The sequence below is a fragment of the Rhododendron vialii genome, chromosome 13a (assembly GCF_030253575.1).
Source record: "Rhododendron vialii isolate Sample 1 chromosome 13a, ASM3025357v1".
Classification (NCBI taxonomy): Eukaryota; Viridiplantae; Streptophyta; class Magnoliopsida; order Ericales; family Ericaceae; genus Rhododendron; species Rhododendron vialii.
The window spans coordinates 22,855,639-22,870,016 of NC_080569.1; the positions used below are offsets into that span (position 1 = coordinate 22,855,639).

General features: G+C 39.4%; 2 protein-coding genes and 1 non-coding gene across 5 annotated transcripts; 1 reads left to right on the top strand and 2 right to left on the bottom strand.

Moving 5' to 3' along the window:
• Positions 1–2,753, bottom strand: LOC131313447 (small ribosomal subunit protein mS86 (rPPR1)). 3 transcript variants are annotated; one of them, XM_058341756.1, is made up of 2 exons: positions 1,495–2,753; positions 1–1,024 (listed from the first exon to the last, which is right to left on the bottom strand). In XM_058341756.1, the coding sequence occupies exon 1, from the start codon at positions 2,701–2,703 to the stop codon at positions 1,510–1,512; it is 1,194 nt and encodes a 397-aa protein (XP_058197739.1). In that variant the 5' UTR covers positions 2,704–2,753; the 3' UTR covers positions 1–1,024; positions 1,495–1,509. The 3 variants fall into 3 exon arrangements, with proteins under 3 accessions (XP_058197739.1, XP_058197738.1, XP_058197740.1); XM_058341755.1 differs by having other exon boundaries at positions 6–831; XM_058341757.1 differs by having other exon boundaries at positions 9–595.
• Positions 2,754–2,900: 147 nt separating this feature from the next.
• On the bottom strand, positions 2,901–2,972 carry TRNAW-CCA (transfer RNA tryptophan (anticodon CCA)). Its single transcript has one exon. It is a non-coding gene; the product is annotated as a tRNA-Trp (tRNA).
• A 2,677-nt stretch (positions 2,973–5,649) lies between these two features.
• Positions 5,650–9,104, top strand: LOC131313448 (probable serine/threonine-protein kinase PBL23). Its single transcript, XM_058341758.1, has 5 exons — positions 5,650–6,158; positions 6,941–7,122; positions 7,218–7,407; positions 7,948–8,339; positions 8,671–9,104. The coding sequence occupies exons 1-5, from the start codon at positions 5,996–5,998 to the stop codon at positions 8,857–8,859; spliced, it is 1,116 nt and encodes a 371-aa protein (XP_058197741.1). The 5' UTR covers positions 5,650–5,995; the 3' UTR covers positions 8,860–9,104.
• The last annotated feature ends 5,274 nt before the right edge of the window (positions 9,105–14,378 follow it).

Below are 14,378 nucleotides of genomic sequence, written 5' to 3' on the forward strand. Positions count from 1 at the left end.
AAAGCACTTCCAGGGAAACAAACCAGACCAAAGCAAGTTGAGCAATGTATGATAAGGAAATAGATCGAAAGTTGCTTTATCCAACGAAAACGAACATCTCCACTAATAAAATATCGGAACAACATATTTCAGCCTTTCAGGTAGTTCAACAAATTCAGCATCTGAAATGCAGGATGGTATCTCTCTGGAGATTCCATTTTCTACAAATATCCATCTAATGTCCAGTATCATTCATGTGGCCTTCGTCCTAATGATTGTCAAATGAGATGTTTGTCTTCTCTACTTAGGCAAACCTTCTTCTACTTGGCTACACATGTCGGCAGATTTGGCAAATTTCACCTTTATTTGCTCGAGAAGTTCCCGTGTCTCATCAATCTTTGAAATGCTTGCAAGCCCATTCACAAGGGACTTCATGGTCGAGAAAATAGGAACCCAACCCTTTTCCATACTCTCCTTACAACTCACCAACGCAGTCTCAAACTCCCCACCTTGGTATAAGAAGCAAACCAGAGTAAAATAATCGTCACTATCCGGTTTGCATCCACTACTCACCATTTTCTTTAACGAACTCTTCACTTCATCCAATTTCCCTTCCCTACAAAACCCATGAATCAAATGACAATTGCACAACCGAAATCGGCTTCATTACCCTTGACAACATCCCATCAAGCAAAACATTTGCCTCCACAGATTCTTCAACTTACACACTCTCCATTTTGCCACAAGATGAAGGGAAGTAGGGAAAACTGTACTATAAACCGTGGCCTCGAGTCTTATGCTTCAGTTATTGAATGAATGTGCTCCCCCTACCAATGCCCTATGATGTCAAATCTTGCAAACCACAAGCTCAAGGCATTAGTGTCCTCTAAGAAGAGTTACAAAGCTAGCTTTAAGAAAAACCATTCCAATCTCTCTCTCCAAGCCAAGCATACAAAATACAATTCATAGATGTAAACCTCATGCTAGCCCTTATGTGCCGACTTTTGATCGCATAAGTCTGAGCTCATATACAAGAAGCTGCCGCCTCTTGCAAAATCGAAGTCATGACAAAATGTTGACTTTAACCAGCAACAAGTATGCAGAAATAGACACCAGATTCGAATCCGGTCAATACTAGTCTATACATTAACAGAGAGAGTGTATTTACAGGGAAAATGTTCATTTCAAATAACTTCCAGAGACTTTTTATTGCTTTAACTCATGTTCCCGACAAAGTAGATTCTGTTCTAACAGCTCCCAAGATATTAGGAAATGCATGCCAGACCATAGGCGAAACCAGGCCAAAATAACAAATCATGAGGAAGAAGTTCAAAAATAACATTATCCCACAAAAACATCATCTTCTAGCTCTTGCAAAAGGCATTTCAGAACAATGTATTTCAGGTTTCAACAAATTCAGCAACTGAAATGCAAGATGGAAATCACTCTTAAGATACAATTCCTACAAACATCCACCTAATGTTCAATTTTATTTTCATAAAAATTGTCACATACGAATGTTTGTCTTCTCTACTTGGGTAAACCCTCTTCAACTTGACTCCACATGTCAGCAGATTTCGAGAACTTCTCCTTCATTTGCCCGACGAGTTCCCGTGCCTCATCAATCTTCGAAACGTTCGCAAGCCCATTCACAAGTAACTTCATGGTCGAGAAATTAGGAACCCAACCCTTCTTCATACTCTCTTTACAAAGCTCCAACGCGGCCTCAAAATCCTCTCCCCGGCACAAAAAGTGAACCAGAGTAAAATAACAGTCACTATCAGGTTTACACCCCCTATCCACCATCTTCTTAAACAAACTCTTCCCTTCATCCAACCTCCCTTCCTTACAAAAACCGTGAATCAAATGGCAATACGTAACCGAATTCGGCTGCATCCCCCTCGACAACATCCCGTCGAGCAAAGCCTTCGCCTCAACAGACTTCCCCAACTTACACAAACTATGAATCCTTATATTATACGTACTAATCCCCGGTAGCATATCGTACTTATTCATCAAATCCAGAACCTTCCCAACATCCTCATACTTCTCCTCCTTATAAAACCCCGCAATCATCGTCCCGAAGGACGTCGCGTTCGGCTTGCAACGCTTCCTATCCATCTCCCCCAGCAACGAGTACACCGAGCTCGTCAAACCCGACTCGCTAAAGGCCTTAATAACCGTATTATAACTGTCCAAGTTCAAATCAATCCCATACTTTCTCGGAAATTCAAGATAAACACGCTTTACCTCGCTATAATCCTTGGCCACGAGGCAGGAGAACAGCAAAGCATTGAGCGACTTGACGGTCCGCTCCACACCCAGGTCGGGCATCTTAACGAAGGTTTGGACGGCATCGTCGATGAGTTTGGCCTGGCCGTAGAGGACGATGGCGTGGGCCATGAAGCGCTCCGTTTTCAAGTCGGGTCGGGTCTTGAGTTCTTCGAGGAAGAGGCGGATGCCGTGGAAGTAGTTAGAGTCGGCGAGGCGGGAGATGGCCAGGGAGAAGGCGATGCGGTCGAGGTGGGAGGACGGGGTGAGGGAGGCGGCGCGGCAGATGTCGAGGATGCGTTCCGGGTTTTTTTCGGATTTGACGAGGGCGAGGGCGGCGCGGGACTTCTGTTTTGAGCTGAGTGGGGTTTTGGAGTCTGGGTTTAGGATGGAGGAAGAGGAGAAAGGGCGGCGGTGGGGTGTGGGGAGGCGGAGCTTGGAGAGAGAAGCCATGGTTCACAGAGAGAGAGAGAGAGAGAGATTCTGAATGCTAGATTGCCAGTAGGGTTTACCAGAAAGAAACAGGTGGGGTTTGGGAGAAATGGGAATGGGAGTTTTTATAATGGCCAGACGGATTTTCCTATTGCCAGGACAACGTACAACTGAAGGGAAGCAGAGACAAAAAAGTGATGCCGATTGGAGGGGGGGATTGAACCCGACGTGAATCGAACACGCAACCTTCTGATCTGGAGTCAGACGCGCTACCATTGCGCCACGGATCCGGCTGTTAATCACAAAGGATTAGTGTAGGTATTTAATTTAAAATAACTCGCGAGGGGCAGCCAAGCACTCGCTAATCTTTATTGTCATTTCCTTCAGGCTGAAGATAGTTTCCGGGAAAAAACGAAGAAGAGATAACTTGTCATTTTGTTTTGTCCTTATTTAATTTTTTTTTTTTACATTTGTTAATTTTGTGTAAAAAATTGTGAATTATTGGTTCTCAAAGAGACGAATCAGATATGTATTTTTTTTTTTTTACTTTTACCCAAATATTTTTAGAAATTCCCAAGAAAAAATACAGAAAATCCAACTTTCTGAATTTTCTATACTTATTCTTAGATATTTCTAAAAATATTTGGGTAAAAGTCATAATTTTTTACTTTCGATTTCTCTCGTTGAGACAAACAGTAATCCACAAAAGCTTAACTCAAAATTAACAAATGCGAAAAAAATTAAATAAGGACAAAACAAGAAGCCCAAGTTGTCTTTTTTACTAATTACTCATGTATCAACATAATATTTTTCTCAGGTTCATTTTACTTTCATTCATTCTCTTCTGAGATACTAAGTAACACTAGTTGATGTTCTTACTTGTACCCACACAAAAAAACTCAAAACATTTGGTAACAGAATTTATCATTGTTGGATGTGAGGCATAGGGCATGTGGTAGAGCTTACTCAATAGGGTTCCTTCATTTATCAGGCACTCAGTTTGACTCTCACCATTCCTTTCAAATTCTCTTACGCTAGATTACAAAATCTGCCTTGTCAAAGGAAAATTATCACAATAACCTTAACCAAAGTAGCAAAGAGATTATGTGAGCTTATCCTTCCTATATAATAGTACCGTGAATAGGTTTTGAGAGATTTGGAATAATGAGTCGTATTATGTTGACAAGGGTTGAAAGTACTTGTATCATGTTTGATTGAGATATGATACAACATGAGATTGAAAAAGAGAATAAATCTGGATTTCTTTAATCGAAAAAGCATGAGGCCTAATTTATTGGACTGCTGACAAAATATCAGACATTGAAATACATCGGACTACAATATGCGTCCCAAAAAAGAAAAGAAAAACTTCCACATAGGTGGAAAAAGACCCCACAAAGGGAGGAGTTATTGAAATGGTCCAAGATTAGAAAACCCAAGTGGAGGGAGGGCATGGACCAAACAAAGGAAAAAAGTGTCTATCTTCACTTCTCTAGCCATTGTAGGTGTATCGATCAACATCCACATCCATCTTTGAAAAAAGGGGTTGGAACATCTATCTCGGAATGAATTAGACCTTTTTTGAGTAGAGGTGGTCGTCTAGCATACACAAAACATGGTAGCAGTGTCAGGTTACCTCCAAAAGATAGCATACACAAAACATGGTAGCAGTGTCAGGTTACCTCCAAAAGATAGACGTGAGAATAAATTTGAGAAAATGGTGGCAAATTTGGCAGAGAGTAGGAAAGGGATCGATGAAGGGAAGTTTAAGATTTTCGGTTTAGGAATGGGATTTGGGAAGGTTGGAGGAGAAGATCGAGGAGAGGGGTAGTATGGACTATGGACTGAGTATTCTTAATCCACCATTTTGCGGTTTGATAATCCAGCCACCACCATCTCTGGCCATCACTCACCAGAACCATCACCACCGCATCTTCTCTAGCCTACTCTCCATTGTCTCCCGTTCTTACCCCATCCCATCCTACTCAACCTCTCTCATGTGTAGGACAAGCGCTTCAAGATGTAAAAACCTAGGGTACACATGCTCTTAATCATTCATATGACAGAGGCCTGTCCATCATCACTATAGCCACCTTGCAAGATCTGAAAACCTAGACTTTCTTCCGGAATTACAATGCCATACGTTGAACAGTTGTTCGGCTATGGTGGCTGGTTGTCCAAAGTTGGAGGCATCAATGGTCTTGTCTGGGGATGGGGTGGTTGTAGGAGGTGGGCTGAGGGAGCTGGGAGGAGGGTGGTTATGAGACGTGGAGAAGGAGAAGGAGGTGGTGGTTGGGCTAGGAGAGTTGGAGGAGGTGATGTTGGTGACTGAGGGGGGCGGCGTGCTCCACGTGGGTATTGAGAAAAACAATGGAGATAGTGGTAAATTGGTAATTTAGCATGGTAGGTGATTTAGAGCCAATCCAACTCAGTACTCCGGGAGTATATTTTCCCCCACCTCACTTAATATGTAGGGCTTAAATGCGTGAGCCTCAAATGTTATGTGAGGGGATGGGATATACTCGGAACATTGAATAATTTTCCATCTTGTGAAGATTTTCCTTCATCAAATCCACCTCTTGTGGAAAAGGTGAAGATATCCAACAAGAAGATCCTACTATTTCAAGCCAGAACATTTGATTTAGAATACAACTCCAAATCTTGTCTTAAAATGCTAAATGAAGGAAAGTGCAAGGTGTAGTGGTCAACTACCAAAATTGATGGCTGACAATTAATATGTCAACGAAAATATGGGAGTTCCGAGAAATGCCAAGTACACAACTTTAAATTACCACTCTGGACGCTACTGCATCCAAAGCCGTCCGATGCACATGGTCCCGCGTACATCATACGACTCCGAACACGGTTGCATCCAGGGATTGTGTTCCTAGACGTACTTTTCGTTTCAGCAGATTCCATTTATTGATGACATTTAAAAAGGCAATGATGATACCCATTTGCCAGCTAATGAGTTTGGTGAATTTTCCCCATGTATTGTTGAAGTTAGTTACTCCAAAGGGTTGGGACTAGGGGCCTCTCTTTCTATTCCTCCTATGAAAACTGGCAGAGGAAAAAAACAAAAGCTCGTCATAGCCCAGACATGAATGCCAAAACCTGTCTCAATTAACTGAATTCACTGCGGTGTACCGTTTTCAGTTTCCCTCATCAAAATTTAGATCAATTTCTCCAACTTGGATAAGTATGCGAAAATGTTGCGCCCAAATCCTATTCGGAAAACCAAGGCATCCTGAGAGTCTTTGTACCTTTGGGACAAGTTTTACGGTGTCGGAGAGAGAAACGAAAGGAAGATCAGATGAGTTTATTTGCGTGTTGTAGGATGGACCGCAGCGATTCGATCAAGGGGAGTTCTGTGGTTTATGCAAAGAGTCATCAGAAGGAGAAGAAGAATGCTAGAAAATACGATGATGATCAAGAGGCATTGGCCACCATCGTGAGAAGCATCTCAATGCGGTCAGGTCGGTCAAGGGCAACCTTTTTGTCGATTTCTGATTTCTTTTGTGAAATCGTATCCATGACATAATCAGATTCTCTTTTTCTTCGATTTTCCTATCGCGTTTATCGCAAAATATGAGTTCTTGGATAGGAGGTTATTGTATTCAAATTTCAGTTTTTTTTTTAATATCGTGCCTATGCATGGCATGAGTTGCGTAACCATCTTCTGCGCGCTTTCTTATTTTCTCTTTTGATCTGCCAGCTTTCATCTTCCGCTGAAGTTTTCACAAAATTACGAGGAATTAATGATGAAGTATACGCAAATCCATTCTACATGGCAATGGTTTTTGTATTTGATTGTTTTTCTGCTTTGGTTTTTCCTTTTTTTCATGGCAATGGTTACCTTTGTGGATTGAACCTTTGAATAATCCAACTGTATGGTTGGACAAATTCAGACCATTGTATTTTTTAAGGTTCTACATTTACGCCTGTTCTCGTTTCCCCATCACGGCACTCTATCTGAACGGCTAATGTCGTTGCATGGTTCGTTGAATCGTCGGGCACCCTAGAGGGATGGAACAAGAAAACACAAGCATATATATAGCCTGTATCAAGAATATATCGAGGAGCTGATAATCCGGTTCCGAAAGATTTCCTTCATGGTACATGCCCAGAACCAAGAATCAGTCTGCACATTCTAGGCATCCTTGTGGCTGCCCAATGCCTATTAATTTTTATTTTTCGGTACATCGGAAATCAACCCAATGCCTATTCTAAACTACTGGTTCTCACCATGAATGTGCAGGCAGCATAAAGCAGAGAAAACTAGCAGAAGAGATACTCAAATTCGGGAAAGTAAAAGTGGCTGCTGAAGTTTTCACATTCCGTCAATTAGCCGCTGCAACAAACAACTTCAACGCTGATCTGCTGTTGGGTGAGGGAGGATTTGGAAGGGTGTACAAAGGCCACATTAGGACCACAAGTCAAGTCTGTTACCCGCCTTCTCACTTTCTGCGTTTTTGTTATTGTGTCGTTTGGTAACTTTTTTTTCGGTCTCATGCTTCATTTTTTATGGCATTCAGCCTGTGGCTGTGAAGCAACTTGACAAGAATGGAGTGCAGGGCAATAGAGAATTCCTCGCGGAGGTTTTGACACTCAGTCTTGTAAACCATCCGAACCTCGTCAATCTGATTGGATATTGCGCCGATGGGCATCAACGAATTTTGGTATATGAATACATGTCCAATGGGTCTTTGGAGGATCACCTTCTTGGTATGTCCACAAACATTTCTGATTTTCTCTGATGTGGTTCTTCACACGGGCAAATTGGCTGTTTATTTTACATATGGATTTCCCAAAAAATTTGACCTTACAAGAATCAAACAAGATTAGTAAAATTCTCCAATCTAGAACAATATAATAACTAAAATTTTGGGACAAGATGACCAATAAAGTATAGGAAAATGACTACTTTATACATGGGGACAAGTCACCCAATTATAAAATGATGGAAGTCATAATGAAAAAAGGACAATTATTGTGAATAGGTCCTTCTATTGACGAGTCCTATTGAGGAGTGTGGACTCATTCCATCATAAGGAATAATATCAGTGCCCATTGTGTAAATCAAACCAAACAAAGCCTTAAGTCCCAATCAATTGGAGTTGGCTGCATGAATTTGTTTTCTCATTGAGCTTTGTTGAGGCCATCACCCATTACATATTGGTACATATTGAGTGGAGAATGAATAAATCGGTGTCTCCTTATTCTATCAGCATAATTGTTAACAACAATATAAATTTTTTCTGTCAGATTTACCCCAAGGCAAGAATCCACTTGATTGGTTCACTAGAATGAAGATAGCAAAAGGAGCAGCTGAAGGGCTCGAATACTTGCATGATACCGTGGATCCTCCAATTATCTATCGTGATTTCAAACCATCCAATATCTTACTGGATGAAGACTTCATTCCCAAGTTATCTGATTTTGGACTTGCTAAGTTAGGTCCAACAGGAGACCAGCAACATGTGTCCACAAGGGTCATGGGGACTTACGGATACTGCGCACCAGAGTACGCCATGACAGGTAAGCTGACAACTAAGTCTGACGTGTACAGCTTTGGGGTTGTGTTTCTGGAGATCATAACGGGAAGGAGAGTTATCGATATGGCGAGACCACCAGCGGAGCAAAACCTGATTGTTTGGGTGGGTATTTGCATAGACGATTTTTCATAGTTTACACTTTCATGCTTCTCTCAGTAGTTTGAGATTTCAGAATCAGTTTCACAGAACGCTTTTCATCATTTCATATTTGAGGTTATTCTCCAGCAAAAACAGTTTTTGAGAATTTGAATACATCTTTTTGGTGTTATTGTAAAAATAGGTATATTTTTCAAAATGTTAAAACATATTCCTCTGATTTCCCCTAACAAGTTTTCTGAAAACAATGTTCTGAAAAACTTATTCATAAAAAGTAAGGATCCAAATGGGGAATTCATAGTCGTCTATTTATTCTGTTCTTTTGTCCATATTGCAGGCAGCACCACTTCTGAAGGACAGAAGAAAGTGCACCCTAATGGCTGACCCAAGACTTGAAGGGAACTACCCTACGAAGGGACTCTATCAAGCACTTGCTGTTGCAGCCATGTGTCTCCAAGACGAAGCTAGCACCCGACCGTTGATCTGTGATGTTGTTACCGCTCTCGAGTATTTGGCTATGCCATGAAATGAAACTGGAGTTTTCACATACAGTTACGTTAAGGAAATGGCAAAATGAGAGCTTATATTGCAACCTGATGAATTTGAGCTCTTTGAATTATGTATGTCAGTGGCAAAATGAGAGCGTATATTGCAACCTGATGAATTTGAGCTCTTGTGCATTCAGAGATGTGTTTGTTTGTATATTTCAAGTGGTGTGTGGTTATGGACCTTATGGTTATCTGACTTTATAAGACCAGTTGAGAGTTCAGTTTATAGAGAGCTTGTTCTGTTGGTTGAAACATTTACAACTAGAATGGAAGGTCAATGCACTAGAAATCTTAACTTTTTTCGGAACAAACTCTCTCAACAATGAGAGGGGAAGCCACATTCCCTGACCTCCCAAACGAAGTTTAGCCACATTCCCCCACCTCTTATCTAAGTTTCATGTAAGTTTCGCTGTTGAGTTTCACCTCCAGGCCCTTCGTATCCCCTAGAGATGATGGCCCGTAATCAAGAGTAAAATCAAGTTTTTCGTGAGGGCCAACTTTATCCTCTTCCCCACCAGATGAGGGAAACCCTTTTTTTTTTTTTTGGGGGGGGGGGGGGGGGGTAAGTAATGAGGAAACCTTGTTAGTAATGATAAATGTTCTTGTACTAGATAGGGACTATGTTAAACTTTACAAAATGAAATGTTTCGAAACTGGAGTAAAGTGGCAGATCTTCTGATGTTAAGACAGGAAGGTTTCTTATTCAACCACAATGAAAGCACTTGTTCAATCTTTTAGACACCTGAGGATTCCACTTGGAAACTCTGACATGAATAGTTGTAGTAATTTGTTCCTTGATTAACTTAACAGGGAATCTTATATGAAGAACACATCATAAGCAACTTAATTTGTAGCAAAAATGAGTGGCGAAAAGTACAGAGACGCAGACACTAGATCATGTTCTGATCTTGTACGAGACCATTATATCAGGTGTTGATCGCAAGAGTGTAGGTAGATCAGAGAGAAATCTTAACCTCATTACGACATAAAAATATAAACAAAAATCAAAGTGAGTCATATCTGCTGAAGACAACTTGATCATATCATGGTACATGCGACGAAGGCTTTCCCGAATTATGCTTATCTTGAGTGATTCTTGCAAAATTTGTGTTTCAATGTGAACTGAGATTTGTTAGGACTTTCGTTTCTCCACAGGGTGCTGTTGGAGTTGATCAGAAATTGTGACTTCAGAAAACACAGTTAACCCTATGTTCAAATCAAAACAATAATAACAAAACTATGGAACCATACATACAAGATACGAGATGATCCATGTCTAGAGCTCATATTTCTTCACATCAGCCTTAAGATTCCGGTAATTGAACCCCGGAATTCCATTCAAACTATTATCTTCAACTTCCACGGAGGAGCACATGCTTGGAACGAACCCCCCACTGCCTCTTCTCTTCTTCCTCCTCCACGTCATTACCAAAAACCCGAAACTAGGCAAGAAATTACTGCTGCTGCTGCTGCTGCTACTACTGCTACTTCTTCTGGAAGAAGTAGATGCCACACCCCCACCTACAATGTGCTCCTGTGGCTTTCTAGATTCTAGCTCTAGACCGCGGAAATACTCAATTTCCTTCATCACAAGCGATGCCACGGTGCCTCTCGTGCCTACCTCAACCGGGGACGTTGTTGCACCCATCTTTTCAGAAACTTGAGTAAAGATTACCAGCTAGAAGATAACACTAGTAATCATTTATGAATTTTTTTTCAGGAGATTCGTGGTTGTGGATCAGCTGGGTTCATATAGGCATTTTGACACTATAGTGGAAGAGAATGTTGGATGCCTCTGGAGGAAAAGGAGTGGTGGTTTGAAAATCCTTAATTTTCTGGGTGGGGGGGATTGCTTCAAGCTTAAAGCATGTACTCTTTTGCCTTATTAATCATCTCTTTATATGGCATGCTTTATCCTGTGATCATGTGAAGATCCATCCTGGGTTCTCTCCTGTGAGGTAAAATTCATTTAATGACCCGAGTCGTTCATTTAGTAAGACTCTATGTGTTTATGGTAAATTTCATTTAACGACCCTAATCGTTCATTTAGTAGAACTATGTGTGTTTGTGGTCTATGCAAACACTCAAATTGCTTAAACATTGATAAAGACTTGGTCAATACATAAAAAAAGAAATGTATGGATAGAGTGATCGTCTATTTCTCTAGAAAAAAATATGCTTCCTTCAAATAAATATCGATGTGAAATCAACTTGACTTTCTACACGAATCTATATTATAAAACATAGCGGTTTTCCACCAAAATGTCTACACATACAAACATAGATGCATCTACAGTCGTTCCTTCGTATTTAATGATAAGGTTATAGCCGTTGGATCAAAGGAATGAAGGTTTCCAAATGTATTAACCCCCCCCCCCCCCCCCCCCCCCCCCCCTTAAATTACTCCTCTTAAGGCATGGTATTCAAAACCACCCAGCATTATTCAAATGAAAAACCAAAATCATATATAACCTTTGTACAAAACTGAAATCAAAGTCACCGAGATCACCGAAATCAAAGCCAACATTCATTTTCCTATTTCTAGGCTATCAAACGTACATCACGGAAATCACCGAAAATAGAATTTTCTATACTTCGTTCATATCATTTTCACATTTTTCTTCTTTACTCTCTCTCTCTCTCTCTCTGGAAGTTCAATACCACCAAAATCTACTTCACCGAAACCACCGAGGTGAGTTCTTCCATCATTCTTTGTATATTTGCTACCCATTTCCTTTTTATTAATGGATATGTTGCGTTATTGTTTATCGCATAGTTGAATCTGTTAGACACGGATTTGTATATTGCATGCAATTTTAGTATTAATTTACGTGTGGTAATTGTTTGAGCCGCATATTACATGCGAGTTCAGTATTTGTTTCCATGTGCTAATTATTTGAGCCGTACCTTTAGGCACGGGCATACACTAGTGATAAATAGATTGAAACTTGTATAAAAGAAACGGGTAGGATCATTAAATGGAACGATAATTTATCTTATTTTTATCCGATATATAAGAAACTAGGCGCTCGTCTTTTTTAAAGATCTTTACTTGCTTTATTCAAAGTGGACAGCGTGATATTTTGCATGATTGTAGCTTAGGATTGAGTCTTGCGGTGATCATACTCTTCTGTCAATTGAACTTGAAACAAGGTAATTATTTTTATTTTGCACATCAATTTTTTACCCTTTTGACTTATGTTCATGACAGCTTGGATCCAAAATCAAAAAGCTTACAACCTTACCAAACACACCCAACATCGTCATATTCAACCCTAGTTACGGGTTGGCCCAGTGGGTTAGGCCTGAGATTTAGAGATTTGTTTTTAACCTAAGGTCTCAGCTGATTCAAAACATCTTAAGTGTTATCAACTCTTTAATTTAGAGCCAATCCATATAGAGTTTTATTCAAGTTTTAATTGGGCTCCGAGCAAGCAAGCGGAGTGATTGGGTTCCCAAGATTAGACGAGATGTGCGTAAACTGATCCGAACACCTAATTCATTATAAAAATAACATTTTCATATTCTGTTCTATGCCCCCATTCTCTTCTCCCTCTTTTTGTGGGGAAATTAGTGGTAGTGGTGGTTGGTATTTAGATAAATATAGGTATGTTTATTTCTTTATTTATCTGTTTATATATAGATATGTATGTATATTTTAGAAGATGCATCAGGATGAAATGAAAGGAGTGGTGGCGGTTTTAGGACAGTATCTTGGCTTTGCTTAAAGTTTAAAGCATTGACATCTCTCTTTTTTTTATTATATCTGTTTTATACAACTTTATAGACATGCTTTAGTCCAAGTTGACGGAGCTAATTATTTCTATGATTGTATCTATGGATAAAGAGAGGGTGTGATCATTCTCTCATGTGTACCCGGGGAAACATCGTGAATCATTTTCATTTTGCAATTGTTCACCTTTACCATCTTTGACTTATTATATATACACACACGCAGAGCGCTTCCGGAGACATTTATAAAAATATCTAAAAAAAACATCTCAAAATCTCAATCTTATAGTTTCCGATAAAATTTTTATGATCTGAACAGTTCAATGTGTACAGAATGTGAATTTAAGGGTGTCATTTCACATGAGAGGGTCATCATTTTAGTTAAAATGCATACCTCTCCATTTCTCCCATTTTTCGATTGAATTTTGATGATCCGAACCGCTCAATGTGATCAGAGGAATTGAAAAAGTAAAAAAAATTGATCGATACTCATAATTTTTTAAAAAGACAAAAAAGAAGAAGTCAAAAAGCGTATTTTTTACTCTTTATTTTCATTCAAAAAATTATGAGTTTCAATCATAATTGAAACTCATAATTTTTAACTTTTCCGACTCCTCTTTTGTTGAGACGAATCAATAATTTACAAAAGTTTAACGCAAAACAAACAAAATGCAAATTAAAAAATTTGAATAAAGTAAAATAAAATAAAAAAAGGTCACTTAACTTCTTTAGCCAAAACAAGCCTAATTGTTCTTGGTAGTGTATTAATTACTAACTTACTAATTTTTTTGCTTTCTAATTAAATTCTGGTCGGCAGAAGTCAAAATGATGCATGCATAGAGAGAAATTTTTTCCTACCATTCTTGTAGTTTCACTGGAGTTTTAATGTTCTAACAGAAAAACTTATAAATCAGCTCAATACGAGATTTAACAACTTTTTTATTTTGCCTCTTTTGAATTTCTCTCCAACTTTAATGCGCCTGGGAAATTGTCAAACACTTTTCTTATGATTTGATTTTATACTGCTGCGGCAGGACTCCAATTGGCCTATAAATAACTTTGAAAAGAGTTGGTTTCCCATTTTCTCTTTTGATAGCATAGGAATTAGCTTCTTTCCCTTTCTATTTTCTCTTTTTCTTTTTTGGTTGACAAACCTAGAGCCCCATCTCTTTGGCAGGGAATTTAGTTTGTTTCATTTATGGAGTTGAGGCAATAAGAACCGGGGAGGGAGAAATCTGTAAAGGCATCGCAGCCACGCTGCGTCCGTGTGGCCCAACAAGTATCGATCGATGTTGCAAGTCTCTGTATCATGAAAGAACCCGGGGTAAAAACTCAACATGAGTTCGGCCCTTCACAGTTGGTGAAATTACATCAAATTTTGTGAGTCTCATATGTATTGTGACGCAACGTTGCTATGTTTCTTGGATCTAAAGTTGTTTCAACTTTTACAATCGCGCTCTTGCTCGTGCAGTACTTTTATTATGTGACAAACATAATAACACTGATATGAGGGTAAATACTTTTCTGCAGCGATTGGAATTCCAGAAAATTCCAAAACTGTCCAAAGAATTCCTAAAAGAGATCCTCGTGAAGAATTCCACGATCCATTCCCCAGTTAGGATAACTCCAATGACATAATCCATTTGAACTAGTGGGAAGATTTTTTTTTTCTAATCATATTATTTTAAAAGGTTATAATTAATTTTTATTTCTAGAGTTCTCATAATTAATATATCAGGGCTTTACGTGGCATTTTATAGAGGCT

Coding starts and splice junctions, on each gene's coding strand:
- LOC131313447 (XM_058341756.1), bottom strand. CDS start 2,703: ATGGCTTCTCTCTCCAAGCTCCGCCTCCCCACACCCCACCGCCGCCCT.
- LOC131313448 (XM_058341758.1), top strand. CDS start 5,996: ATGAGTTTATTTGCGTGTTGTAGGATGGACCGCAGCGATTCGATCAAG. Junction 7,408..7,947: donor TTTGGAGGATCACCTTCTTG/GTATGTCCACAA, acceptor TTTTTCTGTCAG/ATTTACCCCAAGGCAAGAAT. Junction 8,340..8,670: donor AGCAAAACCTGATTGTTTGG/GTGGGTATTTGC, acceptor TCCATATTGCAG/GCAGCACCACTTCTGAAGGA.